Below are 22,187 nucleotides of genomic sequence, written 5' to 3'. Positions count from 1 at the left end.
AATCTTAATGGGGAAGATACAGAAACTCATTAAGTCCAATGACTGAAAATACTAACACGGAAGGCTCAACTAGCACCAAGTAGGTCTGTAAATCCTCAGAGACTGACTTCAGTGACACCACAGTTGAGAATATTTAAAGCTCAAAGAAACTGCACAGACAGAAAAACACAAGAAAGTATGAGTCAAAATGAGAAAACTACAATCAGAAATGACATAAATGAAGAGTATGAAAGGTGATGTCAAAAACTCAACAGAAGGTCCAAGCAGCAGAGTAACAACAGCTGAGAAAAAGACTGAGGAGATCCAAGATGAGATGAAAAAACCTCTAGAAATCAATAAAGTCTGAAAAGAAATAACAGCATACCAGAGCACTATGAAATGAGTTCAAGAGGAACAATATAAATCAGTGGAATTCCTGGAGAATAGGAAGACTAATTTGATAAAGAAGCAATAGTTAAAGAAATCTTGGATAGAAATTTCTGTGATTCCCAGAGTTGAGGAAACAGGCACCCAGATCCAAGAGACCCTAAGGGTCCCAGTGAAAACAGACTCACAGAAAAACTCTAAGACACATTGTACTCAGAATAATAAGTCAAAGACAGAGACAGAATACTGAATGCAGCAAGATCAAAAAAGGAACTTACATACAAAAGAAAGTTTCTAAGATGTACAGCAGATCTATCAAATGAGATTCTACAATCCAGAAGTGAATGGAGGGATATAATACAAAACTCAACAAAATGAACATGTCACCATGAATACTTTACCCAACTAGATTATCACTCAGATTTGAAGGAATGATACAGAGCTTTAGGGGAAGGCAACAGATTATCAAATTCACAGTTTAGAAACCAGTTTTCAAGAGGCATTAAAGGAACTTTTTTAAAGGACAAGACTTCTTAGCACTTGGTATTGAATATACCATACACTCATGGTGCTAATGGTTGCTCTCTACTGGATTAAGAAAAGTTTTTTATGCTTAGCTTGCTAAGATGTTTTATATGTTTTCAATAAATGAATGATGTTTCATTTATATTGATTTTTTAATGTGTGATCAGGTGTTTTTATTTTGCTTTTGTATTTTACAACCATATTTTCATTATAATCTTTTACTTATTAATGCAGATATATAAGCAGTATCTATAATGTATTTTTCTAACATAATATTGATTTTTAAAAATTTAAATACCCATGAAAATAAAGATATAACTTTGGAAAAATTTTACTTTATCAATATATCATTAATTTGCAATTTTATGAAATTTCAGATTAGTTATATTTACCTATATGTGTGTAGGTTTTACCACCTCAAAAATAAATTAGAGAAAATCTCTCATGTGAGATAGTTAGGGAATATTAGATGATCAAAGTCATTGAAACTGAATAACTTGTCTATATTCAGTCATTGAAACTGAATAATTTGTTACATGGGGGCGGGGGTGGGATTTGGGACACTGGTAATGAAAAGCAGGTTCTCAGGTGGTGGGTGTGGTATTAGAATAATGCATGCATGAAAAGCATGACTAACAGTATTGTAAATCCATATACCACAATACAAATGAACAAATATATATGTATGTGTTTACATACATAATATATACAAAGCAGATATAGTTAGACCATAAAAGAGTCAATCTAAGTAGAATGCATGGTGAGCGTTAGAAATATAGGCAGGATGTGTACCTGAGCCAGACACCAAATTGCTCAGTGCTAAAAATAGGTCAGGAGAAGGCATGGAGCCAGGGCTTTAAATGGTGTGAGAGTTTAAATAGTGTGAAACTGAGACCATGGCCTGAGTTTAGTGCTTGACAGGGATCAGTGACAGGGCATAAGGTACTGACCTGGGTAAATATAATTTCAAATTCTGTGTTATCATGCCCGTCACTTTAAATAGGAAGGTTTAACAATTCTGTTAAACTAAGGATAAAGAAAAAGAAAAAGGCAAAAGAATACCAAAAAAAGAAAAAGAAAAAAAAAGAGAAAAGAATACAGAGAATAAGAAAAATATATGACTTATGTAAAATCTTCACATTACTTCACTGTTAATTATCTGGTAATTGTGTCAGATCCTAAAATACAACTTAAATTTTACTAAAAAACCAAAAGACAGATAATTATTCAAGTATTTTACCTCTTATTTTGAATAATAGTAGGCTTTGATAAATCTTTTAATTTAAAACAAAGTTTTATCTTCAGAAAAGTTTACTGATTGTGAGCAATAACCTATTATTAATATATCTAATTTTAGCAAAAATGTCAAGATAATCAATAGTTAATAATTTGTGATTCATAATAATCACAACAGTAAAAAAAAAGACATGAAGAATATAGATGTGATACATTACCACATGAATTACATTCTGACAAAACCAGACCCATAAATAAAAAATGTATGGGGTTGGAAAAGTCAGTTTAAGAAGGCCTTATTTCCATTACGTAAACACTCAACATTTAAAAGTGCTCAAATAAATAATTTCTTTTAGATTTTATTTTCCAGCTTACCTTTTAAATTATGGTGATACTCAATGGTGTGTTGTAGTCCTTTGATCATGTTATGAAGTGTGACACATTCTAAAACATAAAAGATAAATTTGAATTTTTCTGGTTTTCATTTTGGAATTATTCTCTCAGTGCTGACATGCTTAGTAGTATTTCGTCGCAATTATAAACTCCTAATAAGCCACTTGATATCTCAAAATAAATTATATGGCACTCTATTTTGTTGCATAACTGTTGTTGAATCAGGCTCTCACACATATAAGGCATGTGCTCTACCTTTGCGTTGTACCACCAGCCCAAATTAGAATACTACTTAGTTATTTTTTAAAAGTCAAATGTATCCCAGGATTTGGTAATGAGTATTCTTTTTTTTATTAAGGCACCATGATTTATAAAGTTCTTCATAGCTGAGTTTAAGGCACACAGTGTTCCAGCACCAGTCCCACCACCAGTGTCCCCAGGCACCTGCCAAACCTTCACTTCCAACCCAAGCCGGCAGGCACATTTTTGTTTGGTTGTTATAGTTTAGATCTCAGGTTTTCAGTGTGTTGAGTCTGTGGTTTGGATATACAGCTATACCATCCTCTAATCTAGTACAGTAGCGATTTACTTCCACCTCAGTGGAACTACGCTAGTGCCTCAGGGATAACTACTCTAGAAGTAAGGCTGAACAAATACTCAGGAGAGGAGAGCCAAGGAAATTGTTCAAAGATAGGTAATTAATGCTGGTGAGGATGTGTATTTTGGAATAATAATTTTCTTCCTCACTGTTCTCCAACATGTCTTTGTGGTATTCATACCTAACTCCTATGGCAATTGAGTAGCAATAAAATGGGTTAAAAACTCAGTGAGCTGAGTTACAAGTTATTGACAATTTAATTGTCAGTGACTTCTGCCATAATGGGAGATGGAGCCTGCATTGCAAGCATTAATGCTTGAATATCAGCTACAGGTTTTCATTATTATCTGGTTATCACCAACAAAAGTTAAGTCTTTGCTGGATAACAAGAGTGAAACTGGAATCTTCTATAACTTTTAGCAGTACACTTGGTGGTAGGTTATAGGAAAGCAGAGATTATTTCCTATTTTCTTTTCTTTATCGTTTAAAAATTTTGCATTTAATTAAAATTTTTTCAAAATTTGTTTTTTAAAATTAGGATACATGATTACAACAGTGCTAATTTTTAAGGTATTGATTTGCACACCACACATCATATTATTCTCCAATATAGACAAAGCACGTACAAAGCTCAGCAATACAAAAACCTCTAATAAATTTGTCAAAATATGGGGGGGAGGAGATAATAGACAATTCCCTGAAAAATTGTTCACTGTCACTTATTATGAGGGAAACCTAAATTAAAATGACAATAAAGTATTACAGCTATTTAATTAGGTACAGTTAACTCTATAGTTAACTGAAGCAACAAAGGAGTAAGTGGATGGGGCTGGAGAGATCTCAGTGGGCTCGAGTGCATGCTTTGCATGCAGGAGGCCCAGGTTCAGTCCCTAGCATTGCATAGACCCTGAGCATAACCAGGAGCAATTGCTAAGCTGGAAGCTGGGAGTAGCTCCCGAGCACCACGCGACTGGGTGCAGCCTAAAAACAAAATGAAAAACAAAACTGGAGTAAGTGGAGAAATTCTGGCCTGGAAGTAGTAACATAGTGTATTGCTATTTACTCTAAGCGTTTTGCAATATTAAATATCAAATTATTTGACCCTCTTATCACCAGGAGGCAAGATCCTAGTATTCATTTCATTTTACATATGAAGAAATTTATGCACAGAAATTTAGCACACTGGGCAAAAGATAATGCAGTGCTTGTCTTGCATGTGGCCAACCCCAGATTCAATCCTCAGCAACTCATATGGACCCTGAGCTCACCAGAAATGAATCCTGAGTGCTGAATCACCAGTAGTAACCCTGGAGCACTGCCAGGTATGGCCCCAAAACAAAAACAAAAAACCCAAAACAAAGCAAAACAAACAAAAGAATTTATTTAAAAAATTTTTTAAAATTGGGCTGGAGCGATAGCACAGTGGTTGGGTGTTCACCTTTCACACGGCTGACCCGTGTTCGATTCCTCCGCCCCTCTCGGAGAGCCGGGCAAGCTACCGAGAGTATGGAGCCCGCACGGCAGAGCCTGGCAAGATACCCGTGCGTATTGGATATGCCAAAAACAGTAACAATAAGCCTCTCAATGAGAGATGTTACTGGTGCCCGCTCGAACAAATTGATGAGCAACGGGATGATAGTGACAGTGACAGTAAATTTTTTAAATTGAATCACTCTGAAACAGACCCTTACAAAGCTGTTCATGATTAGGTTTCCATTATACAGTGTTCCAATGCTCATCCCTCAACCAGTATACATTTCCCAGCACCAGTGTCCCCAGTTTCTCTACCATTACTTGTACCCCTCCACCCCCAGCCTGCCTCTAAGACTCTCTCTCTCTCTTTCTCCCCTCCCCACCCACTTTTGGGCATTGTGATTGACAATACAGATACTGACTGAAAGGTTATCAGGAATATCCCTTTACCTACTTCTAACACTCAGTTCTTGTCCAGCGTGATAATTCCCAGCTATTATTGTCATAATGATCTCTTCTCTATCTTACCTATCCTCTGCCCCACACAGACTCATGGTTGATTTCAACCATTGGCCAGTCCTCCTAACCCATTTTCCATGGTCATGGATATTAGTTTTTACTATATATTCTTTGTATACCACAAATGAAGGCAATGATTCTATATATGTCCCTCTCTTTCTAATTCATTTCACTCAGCATGATATTATCCATGTCCATCCATTCATAGGTAAATTTCATGACTTCATTTTTCCTAACAGTGGAAAACAAAGGAATTTAGTAAATTTTCCAAGGTCACTTTTAATTAGTAAGTGGTAGAACTAGAACTTAACTCCTAGACATCTAGCACTTAGTCCAGGATTTTAGTTACTTTGCCAACACAGGCTTAGTTACTTTGAACATCTCCTGGTGGTGGTTGGGGAACCATATATGGTACTGGGGATTGAACCTGGTCGGCTGTGTACAAGGAAATTGCCTTAACCCCATAAAGCTCTCCAGTTCCAAGTGTTGTAATTAAAAAACATACACACACAAACACAGTTGAAATAATTAAGAAAAAAGACTGTCATTATTGCTCTTTGTGCCTTTTAGAGGCAGGAATCTGTAATTTGTGAAACATGGTGGGTGAAGGTGCTCAGTAATCAGTAAATTCAAAACAGCCATGAAGCTAAATGGAGTACTGAATGTTTTCAAGATGTATACTTTCAAAATCTGAACACAAGGTGGCTCTCTCTACATATTTTTGTTGATCTTTTTTTTTTTTTTTTTTTTTTTTTTTTTGCTTTTTGGGTCACACCCAGCAATGCACAGGGGTCACTCCTGGCTCATGCACTCAGGAATCACCCCTGGCGGTGCTCAGGGGACCATATGGGATGCTGGGATTTGAACCTGGGTCGGCCGCGTGCAAGGCAAACGCCCTACCCGCTGTGCTATCACTCCAGCCCCTTGTTGATCTTTTTTTAAACAAAGGAAACTTGCTCAATAGTGAAAATGCACAGCACCATTATTTTAGAGAAAAAGATACTACAAAATATTTTATAATATTTTTAATTCTCTTTGCAAACCTATATTATCATTTCTATTGGACTTTACAATATAATTTGAAGAATACTGTCCTATGCAATTCTTCCTAAACACTATAGCTCAGAATATTAAACTACTGTATAATTTAGTAAATCAATGCTTATTTTGAGCTTAAATTTAGGCCTTACCATAAACTAGCAATTTTGGCATTGCATCTATTACAGAGTGGTTGGAAATATTAAAATACAATTATATATGAAAAGGGTTTTTTACAGTGCTTGTTCCTGAATGCTAATATTACCACACTGAAATAACAAGGAAATTCTTTTTCTGTTACAAAAAGCAAAATATCTCATTGTTTATTGTTGGACAAATAAATAAAAATAGTTTTTCTCTAAGTAAATTTTAAAAGTTAGTTCTGTAAATTGTCACTCTTGCTTTTGCTGTGTATTATCCAGCAACAAATTCTTGGATTTTGAATAAATAAATTTATTTTTTGAATAGTTAATACACATGGAGCACAAATGTAATGAAAATGAATGCCTCTCCAAATTCTGCTCTAAAGCTAACCAATATTCTTCCAGCAAAGGAAAGCACCATTAGCAGCATACAATTTCCCAGTGACAAATATGTAAGGGAAGGAATATTTTTATGAGTTCAAAAATATATTTTTTAAAAATTTGGAACTTGAGTTACTATGTTTACAATTCTTTTACAGACAGGGTGTCAAGCATACAGTGTTCCGGCTCCACAGCCTCTGCCAGCGAGTCTGCTTCTCTCCACTATTGTCTCCTGTTCCCCCTATACCACACTATCCCCCAGTATGGCTTCTTAGCACTAAAGGCCAGTTCTTAGGTTTGGTCTTTGGCTATCTCTTATTCTCCTACTATGTTTTTTATAACCCACATATGAGAGAGATCATTCTCCATCTGTCCCTCTCCTGAGTAACTTTACTCAGCATGATATTCTCAAATCAATCTAAGTAGCAGGAAAATTGCATAATTTTGTCTTTTCCTATAAGGGTAGCATTCCATTGAGTATAATTACTATAGTTTACCTAGCACTGCACTGTAGCACTGTCGTCCCGTTGTTCATCGATTTGCTAGAGCGGATACCAGTAATGTCTTTACTGTGAGACTTGTTGTTACTTTTTTGGCATATCGAATACGCCACGGGTAGCTTGCCAGGCTCTGTGTGCAGGCAGGATACTCTCAGTAGCTTGCAGGGCTCTCTGAGAGGGATGGAAGAATTGAACCTGGGTCGGCCACGTGCAAGGCAAATGCCCTACCCGCTGTGCTATTGTTCCAGCCCACAGTTTACCTAGGTTCATAAAATTATAGCTATTATATACAATGATGCTTTATTCACTGTTTTTTAGAGATCAGTCTGTAGTGTGGTGACTTATAATTTTTATCACTTTAGCACTTAATTAAATCTATCATGGTTTGCTCGGCCCAGATAAGATCCGAAGCTGCTGCTCGCAAAACAGACCCTCTGCTCCTAAAGACTAAGATCCAAGAAGTCTTCTAACCCATTTTGGCACCCAGAGTGGCTTTTTACAGAAATGCATCTAAACTGTGAACTGAACTAAAATATCAGAAATCCAAAACCGAGCTCATAGAATCTTCATTCTCAGCAATGAAAAGAAATTATTAAATGATGCCTTTTCAGCAGGCCTGATTGTTGGGGGGAAATTCCAAACAATAATAGTGAGTTCTCTATTGAAATATTTAATGTATTCAAAGTATAGAGAGAATAAAATGAAGATCATTAGCTACTTAGGTGGGGGCTGGGTGGGAGGGGGGTATATTGGGGTTCTTGGTGGTGGAACATGTGCACTGGTGAAGGGATGGGGGTTCAATAATTATATGACTGAGACTTATAAAAAAATAAATAAATATACCATGGGTCATTTATTCAGGTCTCTAGTGATGGATGTGACACCTAAAAAGGCTTTTTAAAATTTATTTACACTTATCTAGATTTTTTTTAGGCCTGGGGTATTGGGGCTTATTCCTGGTTCACCTTTCCAGTCACTCCTAGAAATGCTCCAGGGACCATGAAGTTCTGGGGATCTGCATATAAAGCATGCCCTCCACACTTTTCTTATTTTTTGTTCCTGACAGTATATGGAATACTGGTCAATTATTATGTAGAATGCCTTTCAGTGGTGGTTTATCTACCTTTCATTATCTATACTGCAAACCATTAGGTCCAAAAGAGGAGGATGGGGTGGGGGTGGGATAAGTTGGGGGTAGAGAGAAAAAGAGAGAGAGAAAGAGAAGGGGTTAGAGAAAGAGAGTTAGAGAGAGAGAGAGAGAGGGAGACAGACAGAGACAGAGACAGAGAGTGAGTGCACTAGTGCATACGTGGGCCTGGAGGTTCAGCCTTATGGTTTGCAATGAAGGATAGTACCATTTTTCATCACATTGTACTGAGGTTACACACTAGTTACATGACATCAAGTTGAGCTTCATTATTTAGGTTGTTTGTATCAGATTTATCTACTGCATAATTAGTTTCCACCACTACCCTCTCATACTACATATTTCACTGTGGTGAAGAAAGTCATTACACAATTACACTTGTGTTGGGCATTATGATTTACCTTCTTGGGAGCAGATAATTTACATAAATAATTTGGAAGTCTTCTGTAGGTATTTGTTTATTCACCTTATTAATTTATGAAATAGCTTAAAATGAGGGCAGAGTGCTGGTCTTGCATTTGGCTGACCCAGGTTCAATCACTAGTTCCCTGAGTCTGACAGGAGTGATCTCTGAGCAGAGAGCCAGGAGTAAGCCCTGAGCACTACTGTCTGGTGTGGTTTCACCAAAAAATAAAATATTATATTTTTTGGTGAGCACACCCAATGGCACTCAAGGGCTACTTCTGGCTTGGTGCTTAGTGCTGAGAATCAAACCTGAACCTTCCATGTGCAAAGGTGCAAAGCATATATGCTAGTTCACTGAATTATTTTTCTGACCCTTGATCATTTATTTTTATCACTATGAAATCATCTACATTTACTATATGCTTTGGGTCAGAATCCAATATTATATTTTCTGTTGACTTAAATTGTTCAGCTTTGGCCATTGAGAAACCTTTGTATGTATGTATCCCGTTGACATTCTTCCATTATTGTGGAATGCTGCTTGTTTCCTCGTACTCCAAAATACTTCAGGCTCATCTGACATATTTTCTCTTCTAATTCTTGAACCAACCATTTCTCCAAGGTGCCCTGGCTGTTTTTATTATAAAGTGTTAAAAACCATGATCTAGGTTTGAGGCCAGGAATGAATCTTGGATTTGTCAGTTCTTACTGAGTTACCTCTGATTACTTAACTTCTTTTTCTGTTTTTAGTTTTTTGGGTCACAACTGGATTTCAGGGTTTACTCATGGTTCTGCACTCAGAAATACTCCTGGTGACACTCAGGGGATTATACATGGTTCTGGGAATCACATCCAGGTTGACTGCATGCAAGCACATACCTTACCTGCTATACTATCTCTCTGGCTCTATTTAACTTCTTTCATTCTATATTTCTTCATAATTAAGGCAGGACAATGATATAATTCCTATCTGCCTTTCATGGCTACAGCAAGGATAAAATGAAATAGAAAGTTCTATGAGAATTTGGAATAGTCTATAAATGTCTGGTACTGAAAAGAATTCAGAAGAATTAATTTTCTTCATGTAGCAAAGAACTAACCTTCTTTAATAGAAGCCTCCTTTGTTTGCAGTGCTTTTAATAAGCAGTTAGTTTTGTCCAGCTGAATATTCAATATGTTATTCTTTCCACTGGTTTCCAAGATTTTCTGTAAAAGAAACAACATACATTATTATCAAGTGAATTATGAAATTTTTATACTTTTTATCTAAGATAATGAAGACTTATCTTGAAGACTTATAATGAAAATATAAATCACCTAATATCTGAAAGTTTAAGTCTGACAGATTTCAAGATAACTCAAATTTCTAATTTCACGTTAAAAGTAATAGTAATATGGTAAAAAATTAAAACAGAATAATAGCTGTAAGTAAAAATATAATCTAATTTTAATCCTTTTTTAAAAGACAGTGAGAGAAATTTTATTAAGAAAGAAAATAATACTCTAGAGTTTGTAGATTTAAAAAAAACATTGGAATACACTCCATTAACATTGAAGTGCACTATCAAGAGTGGGAACAGTCAGATCTTTCCAATTACTCAACCCTCAATTTAATGGTTAAAAATTCCTTGCATATATTTCCAAAGTACTTTATGAGTGTACTGCAATAGTAAAGGATTATATTAAACTCTCTTGTGTCTTTGCAAGTGCCACTTTGTACTACTGTCTGGAAATGGTGTCATATAGGTACCTCATGTTTAAAAACAGCTGCAATTAATGTATAGATGACTGTAATATAATTACTTAATTAGTTCCCTAGTGAGTATATGTGACTGTTTAGTGCTTACAGACATTAAGTAAATATTCTTGGACTTATCTCTTTAGTATTCATGTGAATAGTATAATAGCCTGGCAAGCTACCGAGAGTATCCCGCCTGCACAGCAGAGCCTGGCAAGCTACCCGTGGCATATTCGATATGCCAAAAACAGTAGCAACAAGTCTCACAATGGAGACGTTACTGGTGTCCGCTTGAACAAATTGATAAACAACATAAAGATAGTGCTACAGTGCTACAGTATAATAGCTGCCACATAGCTTTTATTATTATTATCATTATTATTATTTTTTGCTTCTTGGGTCACACCCGGCAATACACAGGGAATACTCCTGGCTCATGCACTCAGGAATTAACTCCTGATGGTGCTCAGGGGACCATTTGGAATGCTGGGAATCGAACCCGGGTAGGCCGCATGCAAGGCAAACGCCCTACCCTACCTGCTGTGCTATCGCTCCAACCCCCACATAACTTTTAAACTGTTAAAACAATTATAAATTTGTTACAAAATAAAAAAATTATAAATTTTTATCAATTATATATCTATAACTATCAACAACCCTATCATCACTTAATGAATTTATCTTAAATTTGTCTATTGATATCATTAAGTCACACCCAAAAATTGCCCCTGGCAGCGCCCGTGTAATCCCATCAGTGGCCACCATCCACAGACTATAAAATCAAGTTCCTGGGCCACACGACATCTGATGGCCTAGTTCTTCCTCTTGGAGAACCTGGCAAGCTACTGAGAGTTTACTGCCCGCACAGGGGAAAGCCTGGCAAGCTCCCTGTGGTGTATGCATATGCCAAATATGGTAACAATGATGGGTCTCGTTCCCCTGCGGCACCATTGGGAAGGATGAGTAAAGAGAGGCTGCTAAAATCTCAGGGCTAGGATGAATGGAGACGTTACTGGGCCTGCTTGAGCAAATCGATGATCAACAGGATGACAGTGATACAGTGATATCATTAAGTATAAGCTGACACTGTAATATGAACTTCTTGACATTATTTCACTGATAAATATTGCTACCCATATGTATCTATGAGAGTCTTTAAAACGTGACTGTAATTCTATTATTATGTCAAATGAATAATAAAGTATTTTAGAATATGCTATTTTCAAATAAATGTCCCAAAACTTTGCATAATTCATCGTTCACTCATAGTACACTTACTTTGGCAAGAGCCACTTGGTTAGAAATACCTAAGTTCATTGTTTAAAAAAAAACCTTGTAATGTTATTTCAGAACACTGTTATAAAATTACTGTATTATGGCAATACTTCATTGTGCAGAGGAAAGTGAGAAAAGAGAGAAAAATAATTAGGAGAAGAAATAGGTGCTATTTTTTCCTCCCTCTCTTGCTTTTTACATCCATTTCTCAAATTTTTAATGTATCTTGAACATTTTAACAACTCCTACTTTTTTTCAGCAAAAAAATGCAATATATACTTGTGGGTTTGGTCTATCATGTAATTTGCCCACAGTAGTAGAAGAGGAGTTTAAATGGGTCTGCTTTAATACAAAAGAGTAGGAAAGCAGGTAAGAATAGGAAAGACTGGGGCTGGAGCCATAGCACAGCGGGTAGGGCGTTTGCCTTGCACGCGGCCGACCCGGGTTCTAATCCCAGCGTCCCATATGGTCCCCTGAGAACCACCAGGGGTAATTCCTGAGTGAAGAGCCAGGAGCAACCCCTGTGCATCGCTGGGTGCGACCCAAAAACCAAAAAAAAAGCATAGGAAAGACTGAAAAAAAAAAGGTGATTCATAATGAGTCTACTTCAATTAATTGTATTTGATTAATTAAGTAATTCTCTTTAATTAAGTAATTAAGTAATTAAGTAATTAAGAAAGCAGGTAAGAATAGGAAAGACTGAAAAAAAAGGTTACGCTTAATGAGTCTACTTTTATTAATTGTATTTGATTAAGTAATTCCTGAATTTGAGAACATCCTGAGAACTTAAACATACATTCTTCCCCTAGCAAAATATGCCAATAACTTATTACCTTGTCCTCAGGTTTTGATAAGTAAAAAAAATTAAAATATTAAATGAAGATCATAAAAATGGGAAAAGGTTTGGCAAAATGCATCTTGATCTTGCTCATGCTCATTTTGTGGTATATTTTTCTCTTTTCCAACTTCTGTTGGGAAAATCTGATTTGCTTTCTCTTACATACTATAAGAGTTGTAAGCTTGACATCTTTACATACCTTTTCTATTTGTGAGAAGTCACTTATAAGTTTGTCGAGATTCACACTGCTAATCTTTTTCACACATCCATTGTTGCTTTGATCCATACCTAGTAAATAGTAGTGTTTAAATACATAAATAAATTTAAAGCACCACAATCATGATAATGAATCAAAAAGTAGTTTCTGTAGTCCATATATAGATGGCACATTCAAATAATTTTTGGTTATGTCTATTATTAGGAATAGTGGAATACATCAAGACTTCTTTACTCCTCTCCACCCTACCCTAGCAAGGTTGTATGTAAACAAAAATAAAAATAGCTCAATGGTGGGGCCGGAGAGGTAGCGCAGCTGACCTGGGTTCTATCTTCAGCATCCATAGGGTCCCAGGAGAACTGCCAGGAGTGACCCCTGAGTGCAAAGCCGTGACTAACTTGTTAGCATTGCTGCGTATGGCCCCCAAAACAAAAACATAAAGATAATATAATGGTATAAGCATTTAAAAAATGATTTGTCCTATTATAGAAAAACATAAATCATGTCACCATTAGCACTCATGTTCTTTAACCGTCAGTGTGGGACTTCAGAATCTGATGATTTATTAAATCTGATGCAAATATCTTAATTGAAAATATTCTCAATATAGTTGTTAAAAATATTTGGTTAATTATCACACACACACAAAAACTGGAGGGGGGGGGTCTGTATTTTCTGGTACTGTGCTTTTTAGTATAGAGAAAATGTCCAATTCTCCTCCCGCCCTCACCTCCCAGTGCCTATGTTGAAGCTCTAATCCCCAAATGTGACTGTACTGAGATATGGTGTTCAGGAAATAATTTTGGATTAGTGGTTAAGATTTAATAAGGTCATAATAGTGTATCCTTTATCCTTAATCTAGTAAATGGTATCAGAGGATGGGCTAAGATAAACATTACTGGTAAGACTTGGTCTTATCAGAAGAGGTAAAGAGAAAGCAACATCTCTTTCTTCCTCTCCCTCTATCCTTCACCCCCTTGAGCACAGAATATGAAGGTGGCCATCTGCAACCCAAGGAGAGAGTTCTCACCGGATACTAGTCCAGCTGGTATTTTAACTTTTCAATCTCCAAAACAGTAAGAAATAAATTTTAAGTCAGTTTGTAATAGCAACCCAAGTAGATAAATAACTTTACTTTTCATATATATTTTTTGGGGTGACCAATTTGGTAAATAAAGAACAGTGGGAACTCATGTACTCAAAGCAATCAATGTTTCTATTCTCCTGTTCATTGTGTGAGATCAACTTTTGTTTCCAGTTAAGGGTTTAAAGAAAGGAGTTTCTGTTTTTGCTCCTTCGGAACTAATGGTAAGAGATTCTGCGAAGCTCCAAAGGTAAACTCTTCCAGGCAGAATAGTATCCTACCTGCTATACTATCCTCTCTGGCTCTGGTTCCTATTATTTCAAAATTAAAAAGGGCCAGAGCAACAGTACAGCAGGTAGGATGCTTGTCTTGTACCAGCCCCTCCCCCCCACCAGCCCCCAGCACCCCACTGGTGTCCTGAACACCACCAGAAGTGATCCTTGGGTGCAGAGTCAAGAATAATCCCCGAGCACTCTGGGTGTGGCCCCAAAACAAAAAGGGGGCGGGAAGGTTTCACCAAGGTTTTGTGCAAGAACCTGGTTTCTGGATTAAATGCATTTTTCTTTTTTTTAGCTTGATTTTCTCCCAACTCTTCTGTCCCCTGAAGAGATACTTGGGTGTTTCCCCCTCCATCCCCCATGTTCCTTCCATTCAGAACCATTCGATTCACTTCCAGGGGGCCTCAATGCCCATCTCCAGTTTCTAGGACAAAAGCTCCTCAGTGGACTTGGTCTTAATTACCCGGTGAAAACTTAGTGGACCTGGCCCATCATTCAGTTCTTTTTTGGGGGGGTGGTAATGTTACACCCCGAAGCGCTGAAGGGCTAGTCCCGCCACTGCTCCTGGAGGAGCTACTGGGCGGCTGTGGCGCTGCGGGTGGAATAGCGCATGCGCAGGAGCCTCTGACCCCCCGACCACGCGGAGGCACTGTGACCTGTGACCCTGTGACCTTCATGGCCGCACCCGAAGCCGCCCCAGGGTGGGAGAGAGCCTAGTTCCCGTCCTTGCCCTCCCTGCTAAGCTGCTCCCAGGCCTCATTCTCCAGCCGCCGGGACAATGGCCCAAGTCCTCTGGCCCAAGTCCTCAGGAGGCGCGAGGCCGGGCTCAGCTTCCCCGCTCTCTCCCCACTCTCGCGCCCTCCCAGAGTTAACTCAGTCCCGAAGCCTCGGTGGGGCGCGGGCACCGGCGCACGTGCCCACCTCAGAACCCGGGTCCCGGGCGGCCACACAGAGAGAATCTCTGCAGAGAACGGGGACTTCGAACCCACTGACCGCAGGCCGTGGAACGGACTGATGGCAGCCCGTGGTTCTCCACAGTCTCGCGAGATCCCCGTGGCCGTGGGGTCCGGTCCGCCCCTGGCTCCCGTCCGTGCCCAGGGAAGCAAGCTCCCCCAACGCCCCCCAGCACTCTGCGCCCGGCCTTCTCCCAGCCCACCTGCCACTGGCCTCGCGTTCACTCCTCTCCTGCTTTTTATGGTGCTTCTTAGGCATTTCCCAGTGACACAACTTGACATCCAGTGATGCTGGGTCAATTATTATTTCCCCAAAGAACTAACCAGGTCGGTTTCTGTTTTGATTTGTTAAGTTAGTATAATTGAATGAATAATAATTCACATAACTTATTAAATAGGCTCTGAGAATCACAGAGAAAGTGTTGGGGCTGGGTTGCAAACATAGGTAAGATGCTGCCCGCACAGTCTCGAATCCTCCCAGTTACAATTTCATCTTAGCTTAGTGGTTGAGGGTGGATAGAATTTGCTTCAAGCTTCAAGCTGGAGTCATCTGTTTATCAACTGGAAGTTCTTAATTATATGAACCCCAATTTCTTTATCTGTAAAATAAATTTTAATAATAACCCTATTCAGAGAATTGTTGTTTTGATTAAATTATTAAACTGACTACTTTAAGATGCATGATTTTATTTAATGACATAATGGAAAGTGTTCCAAAATATTAATTTTATCGGTTATTAGTATTATGTGTATATTCTGTTTATTGATACTGTCAGAATTTCTAACTTTTGTTCGATAATAGTTTGAAAATTTTATGGACTGCCAACATTTCCATGCTTTTTTAATACAGAAAATGGGAGTTTTATTTTTATTAATTTGGTTTTCGTGTGAAATTTAGAAGCTGGCAAGCAGAAAAATGTAAACGGTAACAGGATAATCCTAACTTTATTTATTGAAAGATAGTCTAGCTGGGTCACATGAAAACTAAGTCAAAGAGGGAAATGTGGGGTGGAGGCTTTTCTCTGTTGCTAATCAATCACTTTGGAAAGTTTGCTTAGTCTTTCCTAGTCTTTTTTTCTCTCTCTCATGTTTAAGATAAGAGAAGGTTTAAAGAACAAAGCTGAAAGCTTAGAATTTTGTTTATTTTTAATTATTTATAGTGAATTCTGCTTCACAATGATAGGAAGAGCTGACATGGAAGGATCAAAAATCGACCTCGCTATGAATGCTTGGCCGCCACAAGCCAGTTATCCCTGTGGTAACTTTTCTGACACCTCCTGCTTAAAACCCCAAAGGTCAGAAGGATCTTGAGGCCCCGCTTTCACGGTCTGTATTCATACTGAAAATCAAGATCAAGCGAGCTTTTGCCCTTCTGCTCCATGGGAGGTTTCTGTCCTCCCTGAGCTCGCAAAGTGTCTGTGCAACACATCATCATAAAGGGAAAAAATATATAGAGAGATAGATAGATATATAGATATCTATCTATATACCTATCTATATATTACTGTTTTTGGCATATTGAGTACGCCATGGATAGCTTGCCAGGCTCTGTCGTGTGAGCGAGATACACTCGGTAGCTTGCTGGGCTCTCCGAGAGGGGTGGAGGAATGAAACCCGGGTTGACCTCATGCCAGGCGAATGCCCTATCTGCTGTGCTATCGCTCCAGCCTCCATATATATATATAATATATATATGTATATATATATTATATATATATGCATGCCTCTTGGAGAGCCAAGCAAACTACTGCGAGTGTCCCGCCCACACGGAAGAGCCTGGTAAGCTCCCCCGTAGTGTATTCGATATGCCAAATACAGTAACAATAACGGGTCTCATTCCCCTGGCCCTGAAAAAGCCTCCAATCATTGGGAAAGACGGGTAAGGAGAGTCCGCTAAAGTCTCAGGGCTGGGACAAGTGGACATGTTACTGGCGCCTGCTCGAGTAAATTGATGAACAACAGGATGACAGTGACACAGTGATGACAGTGAAGACAGTGATAACAGTGAATTATTTATAGTAAAGGTAGTATGCTAGTGCAGGAAGAAGACCTGGGCCCTACAAAAACAGGATGAGAACGCTATTCGGGTATTCCAAAGAGGAATCGAAAGAGTTTTGCTTGGACTATCATGTTTCACTCAAGTGGGAGAAGGAATCTGGAGTTCCAACCTCTGTGTACGATCAAGAATCAGGGATGCTGTCTTATTTGCCAAGGCGTCAAAAATCAGATGGGCTGGACACATAATGTAATTCAGAGACAAACGCTGGACTAGAGCTGTTACTGACTGGATTCCACGGGACATCAAAAGACCATGTGGCCGCCCACCAACGAGATGGTCAGACTTCTTCATCAAAACCCTGAATGAACGGTTTGAGGCTCTTCCTATTCCTGGAGCGAGCAGATACCACTGGGCTACACTAGCACGTGACAGGGACGAATGGAGACGTTCCTGGCACTCGCTCGAGCAAATTGATGATCAATAGGATGACAAGTGATATAAGTGACAAGTGATAGGTAGTATGATTACATTAGCATTTAGGTTTTTGACATTAATGTACAAAGTTACAGCACATAACCACCACCAAAGTGCCCATAATTCTCCACTACCATTCATATGTCACCTCTGGTCTGATCTTTCAAAAATTTTAGAATTTTAAAGGTTGGAGCAATAGTGCAGCAGGTAGGGCACTTGCTTTGCACACAACTCACCCCGGTTCTATCCCTAGCGTCCTATATCATCCCCTCAGCAGTCCAAGAGTGATTCCTGTGTGAGTAGAGCCAGGAGTAACCCTTTGCATCGCCAGGTGTGACTCCCCAAACCAAAAAAAAAAAAAACCCAAATTCTAGGACTTAAAACTTATCTTATGAAAAAACATTGCTCATCAAATGATATTTTGAATGATAAATGGTCTTTAAATGATATTTTGTTATGTTCCTTCATTTCTATCACAAAATTTACACATATGATTTGATTTTCAGAGATCTTTACAGAGATGAAATTTTTTTTACCACTTTATTTTATTTTTAAAATTTTTTTTAAAATTTATTTACTTTTTAATTAGTGAGTCACAGTGAGGGTACAATTACAGATTCACACATTTTCGTGCTTGTTTTTCCCTCATGCAATGTTTAAGAGCCCATCCCTCTACCAGTGTCCATTCTCCACCACCCATGAACCCAGTATCCCTCCCACCCCCCCAGTCTCATCCCCCCCCACCCCACCCCGCCTCTGTAGCGGGGCATTCCAATTTGATATCTACAGAGATTAAACTTGAAGCATCTGGTTACTCAAATAAGCTTTCTTTGACACTAGTAACAATGTATAGATATTTAAAATGGTCTTTTTTTTTTTTTTTTTTTGCTTTTTGAGTCACACCTGGCGATGCACAGGGGTTACTCCTAGCTCCGCAGTCAGGAATCACCCCCGGAAGTGCTCAGGGGACCATATGGGATGCTGGGAATCCAACCCAGGTTGGCCGCATGCAAGGCAAACGCACTACCCGCTGTGCTATTGCTCCAGCCCCTAAAATGGTTTTTCAAATTGTATTATATTTATTGATTATATTGACTATAATTAATTGATATATATAAAATATGCACCTGCATGGCAGAGCCTGGCAAGCTACCCATGGCGTATTTGATATGCCAAAAACAGAACAAATCTCACAATGGAGACGTTATTGGTGCCCGCTTGAGCAAATTGATGAGCAACGGGATGACAGTGATACAGTGATACTCATATCATATTAGTTACCAAAACAACCTCATTTTAACACCCGCCTAAAATAATATCTTCTCCATGCCTTATTCATTGGTCCCATCAATCAATGGTGACTTTTCTGACTTTATGCTTTCGTCACTTGTTACTGTGTTGTAGACCCTAGCTTCTTTTCTCTGCATGCAGTAGGTCAAGGATTTGTTCTGAGACAGGTTTATTGTGTGTGTGTGTGTGTGTGTGTGTGTGTGTGTGTGTGTGTGTGTGTAGGTTATGCACAAGAGAGACAATATAGAAGACAAGTGTTTATCAGCTGCCTTCTGATCTGGGTTTCAAGTTTGTGGGGAACTGGAGAGCACTTTTGTCCATTGTGGCAACTTTTTTGTGTTTATTGCCAGGAGACATGGCTCTTGGCCCCAGAGACTGTGCACTCCTGTTTCTCTACAATTGACTAATTGGGGTTTGTTGCACAGTGTTTCGAAGATTGCATTGAGCACAGAGTACACCAGGCTGCTCATGCCTCCTGGAGATTAATAGCACAGGAGCCCACTATGATGGCTGAATTGCTCATTGTTGCTAACCAGGAAGGTCGTGTGTACTGATACAATTGCCTCCCTAGTTGTCAGCATTTCTTGTGATAATTAGACAAAAGACATACCTGTGCCCGGTCAGTGACCCATGGTAATGGTGCTGGTTGTATTCACTCCCATGCTTTCCCCTATGGAGAGAGAAAGTTGGATGTGGTTCCAGAAAAAACGTGGACCATGCAATACTTGGACCGCTTTTCTTAAAGCAATCATCCTTAGATATGTAAATATTCCATCTCTCAACAGTCTTCTGTTTAAACTAGTATCAAATTGCTTACTGGAGAGAGTTTGTGTTTTTGGTTGAGAACAGGAAGTGCTAGAATTCTATTTAGCTTATTGAGATGAAATCAATATACTTTAGACTTTGAGTATATAGAAAGGGGATAATATTTGGGGTAAGATCTGGACTACACATGGCGGTGCTCAGGGATTAGTCCTGGCTCTGTGCTTAGAGACCTCTCTTGGTGATGCTTGAACCACCATATGTGGAACCTGGGATCAAACCAGGGTTGGCCATGAGCAAGGTAAGCGCCTTACCTTATATACTATTTCTCTGGTCCAATAGGGTGTGATTTTTTTGGGTGAAAATTAAAATGTCTAATCAAGTAAATTCTTAGTGACATATAATTACATAATTATTTAGTGTTTGCTATGGGTTAGTCAGGAGAAGTTTAGATCTTCTTTCAAAATGCAGCTTTCAAAATATACAAGTAGATGGTGGCTTCAGTGTCATAATAAAGCATGTGGTATATCAGTACAATGAAATACTATTCAACGTAAGTACGCTATTGCTCCAAGAAAAGATCAGCTCCTCATAATTTCTTGTTCATATAAGTAGGTTAAGGATAGAGGGAGTATATAGTCTGAAACATTTCTAGTTTCAAAGTCTGATTCTTCCCCTTCTAGATGTATGATTGTAGGTATGTCAGTTAATATCTTCATACCTTTGTTTCAAGTTTTATCATTATCTACTAGAAACAAAATTTTGAAGATTATAGAAGAGATAAAATAATATTTAAAAGTATGTTTGCCTGGGGTCTGACTGAGAATCAGCTCAAACTATCTACTGAATGATTAAAAAATAAAGAATCACTGACAATTCTAGTTCTATTATTCTATTATTATAATAATATATAATATATATTATTATATTATATATTATGTGCTATAAATTAATCACTCTGAAACAGTGGTTTGAAACATCATTTACTTAGTGAATACTATTTAAAGGAAGAAATTTAGACTGATTGATGTGAGAGAGATGAGAATCCTGGAGAATTCTGCCAATGTTTTCTGGAAGCTCTATTTTTACTTTTTTTGAGTAATCTCCATATGGTTTTCTATAGTATCTAAACTAGTTACCATTCCAGTCAACAGTGAATGGGAATTCATTTTCCACCACTTCCACACTTGAAGGTGTTTCATTCTATGACTTTTTTTTTAACTGAGGTATTAAAGTTTTCATAATATTGAGTTACTATTTTTATAGTTGCAGAGAACTACATAAAACCCTCCAGCATTATCCCATGGTCCCTTTTTCCTCCTCTTCTTTTCTCTCAGTTTCAGATTCTATTGATTACATCTCAGGATTTGTTTATGTTGTATTCCCTAATTCTAAATTACATTATAAACTATAGTGATCAAAACGGAAATTAAGTGATCAAAACGGAAACAATACAAAACTTGTTGGAATAGAGACAGATTTTCAGACCAATAAAATAGAACAGAGAGCCCAGAGATAAACACTAAGATATATTGGAGAGTTAATCTTGATATAGGGTTAGGTGCATGAAATGGAGCAAGGGTAGCCTCTTCAATAAATGATGGTGAGGAAGAATAGTCACATGCATTAAACAAAAATTGAATCCATAAAAGTTGGATTGTAGATCTTGATATTGCACCCACATTTACAAGGAAAGTATAGGCAGAACTATTTTTTAATTTTAATTTTTAAAAATTTTAATGAATCAGGGGCTTGAGCGATAGCACAGTGGGTAGGGCATTTGCCTTGCACTCGGCCAACCCGGGTTCGAATCCCAGCATCCCATATGGTCCCCAGAGCACCGCCAGGGGAGATTCCTGAGTGCATGAGCCAGGAGTGACCCCTGTGCATCACCGAGTGTGACCCAAAAAGCAAAAAAAAAAAAAAAAAATTAATGAACAGACTTACAAGCTTTCGTGATTACGTTTCAGTCATACAATGATCAAGTACCCATCCCTCCACCAGTGCACATTCTCCATGACTAATGTTCCCAGTATCCCTCCCGCCACCCCTCCAAGCCCCGCCTCTGTGGCAGCCACATTCCCTTTTACTCTCTCTCTCCTTTTCAGTGTTATGGTTTAGGCAGAACTCTCTAGGATACGGGCCTGAGAGGTGTTTTCAACTACTTGATTCCACTGGCAAAGATGACAAATCCAGAAATAGACAAACAGGACTACATCACTTAAAGGATTTACATGACAAAAGAAACAGGTTAACATAAAAAGACACCCTTCTGAAAGGGAAAAGATATTTGCACACAATGCATCAGATAAGTGGATAATATGCAAATATATAAAGCACTTACAAAGCTCAGTCACAAAAAAACTCAGGATCTTATCAAAAAATGGGGAGGGGAGGGGCAAAGAATGAGAATACAGAGGGTAGAGCATTTGCCTTGCATGTGGTTGACCCAAGCTCTATCTATCCCAGCATCCCATATGGTTCCCAGAGCCCACCAGGAGTAATTCCTGAGTAAAGAGCCAGGAGTTACCCCTGAGCATCACCAGGTATGGCCA

At 38.4% G+C, this 22,187-nt stretch overlaps 1 protein-coding gene across 1 annotated transcript in view; it reads right to left on the bottom strand.

Moving 5' to 3' along the window:
- Positions 1-12,861, bottom strand: part of CCDC152 (coiled-coil domain containing 152) — a 31,948-nt gene extending 19,087 nt beyond the window's left edge. The window contains exons 1-3 of the mRNA XM_004605578.2: positions 12,775-12,861; positions 9,825-9,930; positions 2,503-2,571 (exon numbers count right to left, since the gene is read on the bottom strand). Coding sequence (XP_004605635.2) covers positions 2,503-2,571; positions 9,825-9,930; positions 12,775-12,861 — 262 coding nt within the window. The remainder of the gene's footprint in view (positions 1-2,502; positions 2,572-9,824; positions 9,931-12,774) is intronic.
- Positions 12,862-22,187: the final 9,326 nt, after the last annotated feature.

The sequence above is a fragment of the Sorex araneus genome, chromosome 1, assembly GCF_027595985.1.
Source record: "Sorex araneus isolate mSorAra2 chromosome 1, mSorAra2.pri, whole genome shotgun sequence".
NCBI classification, from domain to species: domain Eukaryota; kingdom Metazoa; phylum Chordata; class Mammalia; order Eulipotyphla; family Soricidae; genus Sorex; species Sorex araneus.
Note: the sequence above shows the minus strand (reverse complement) of the source record. Positions and strands in the feature narration are given on the sequence as shown.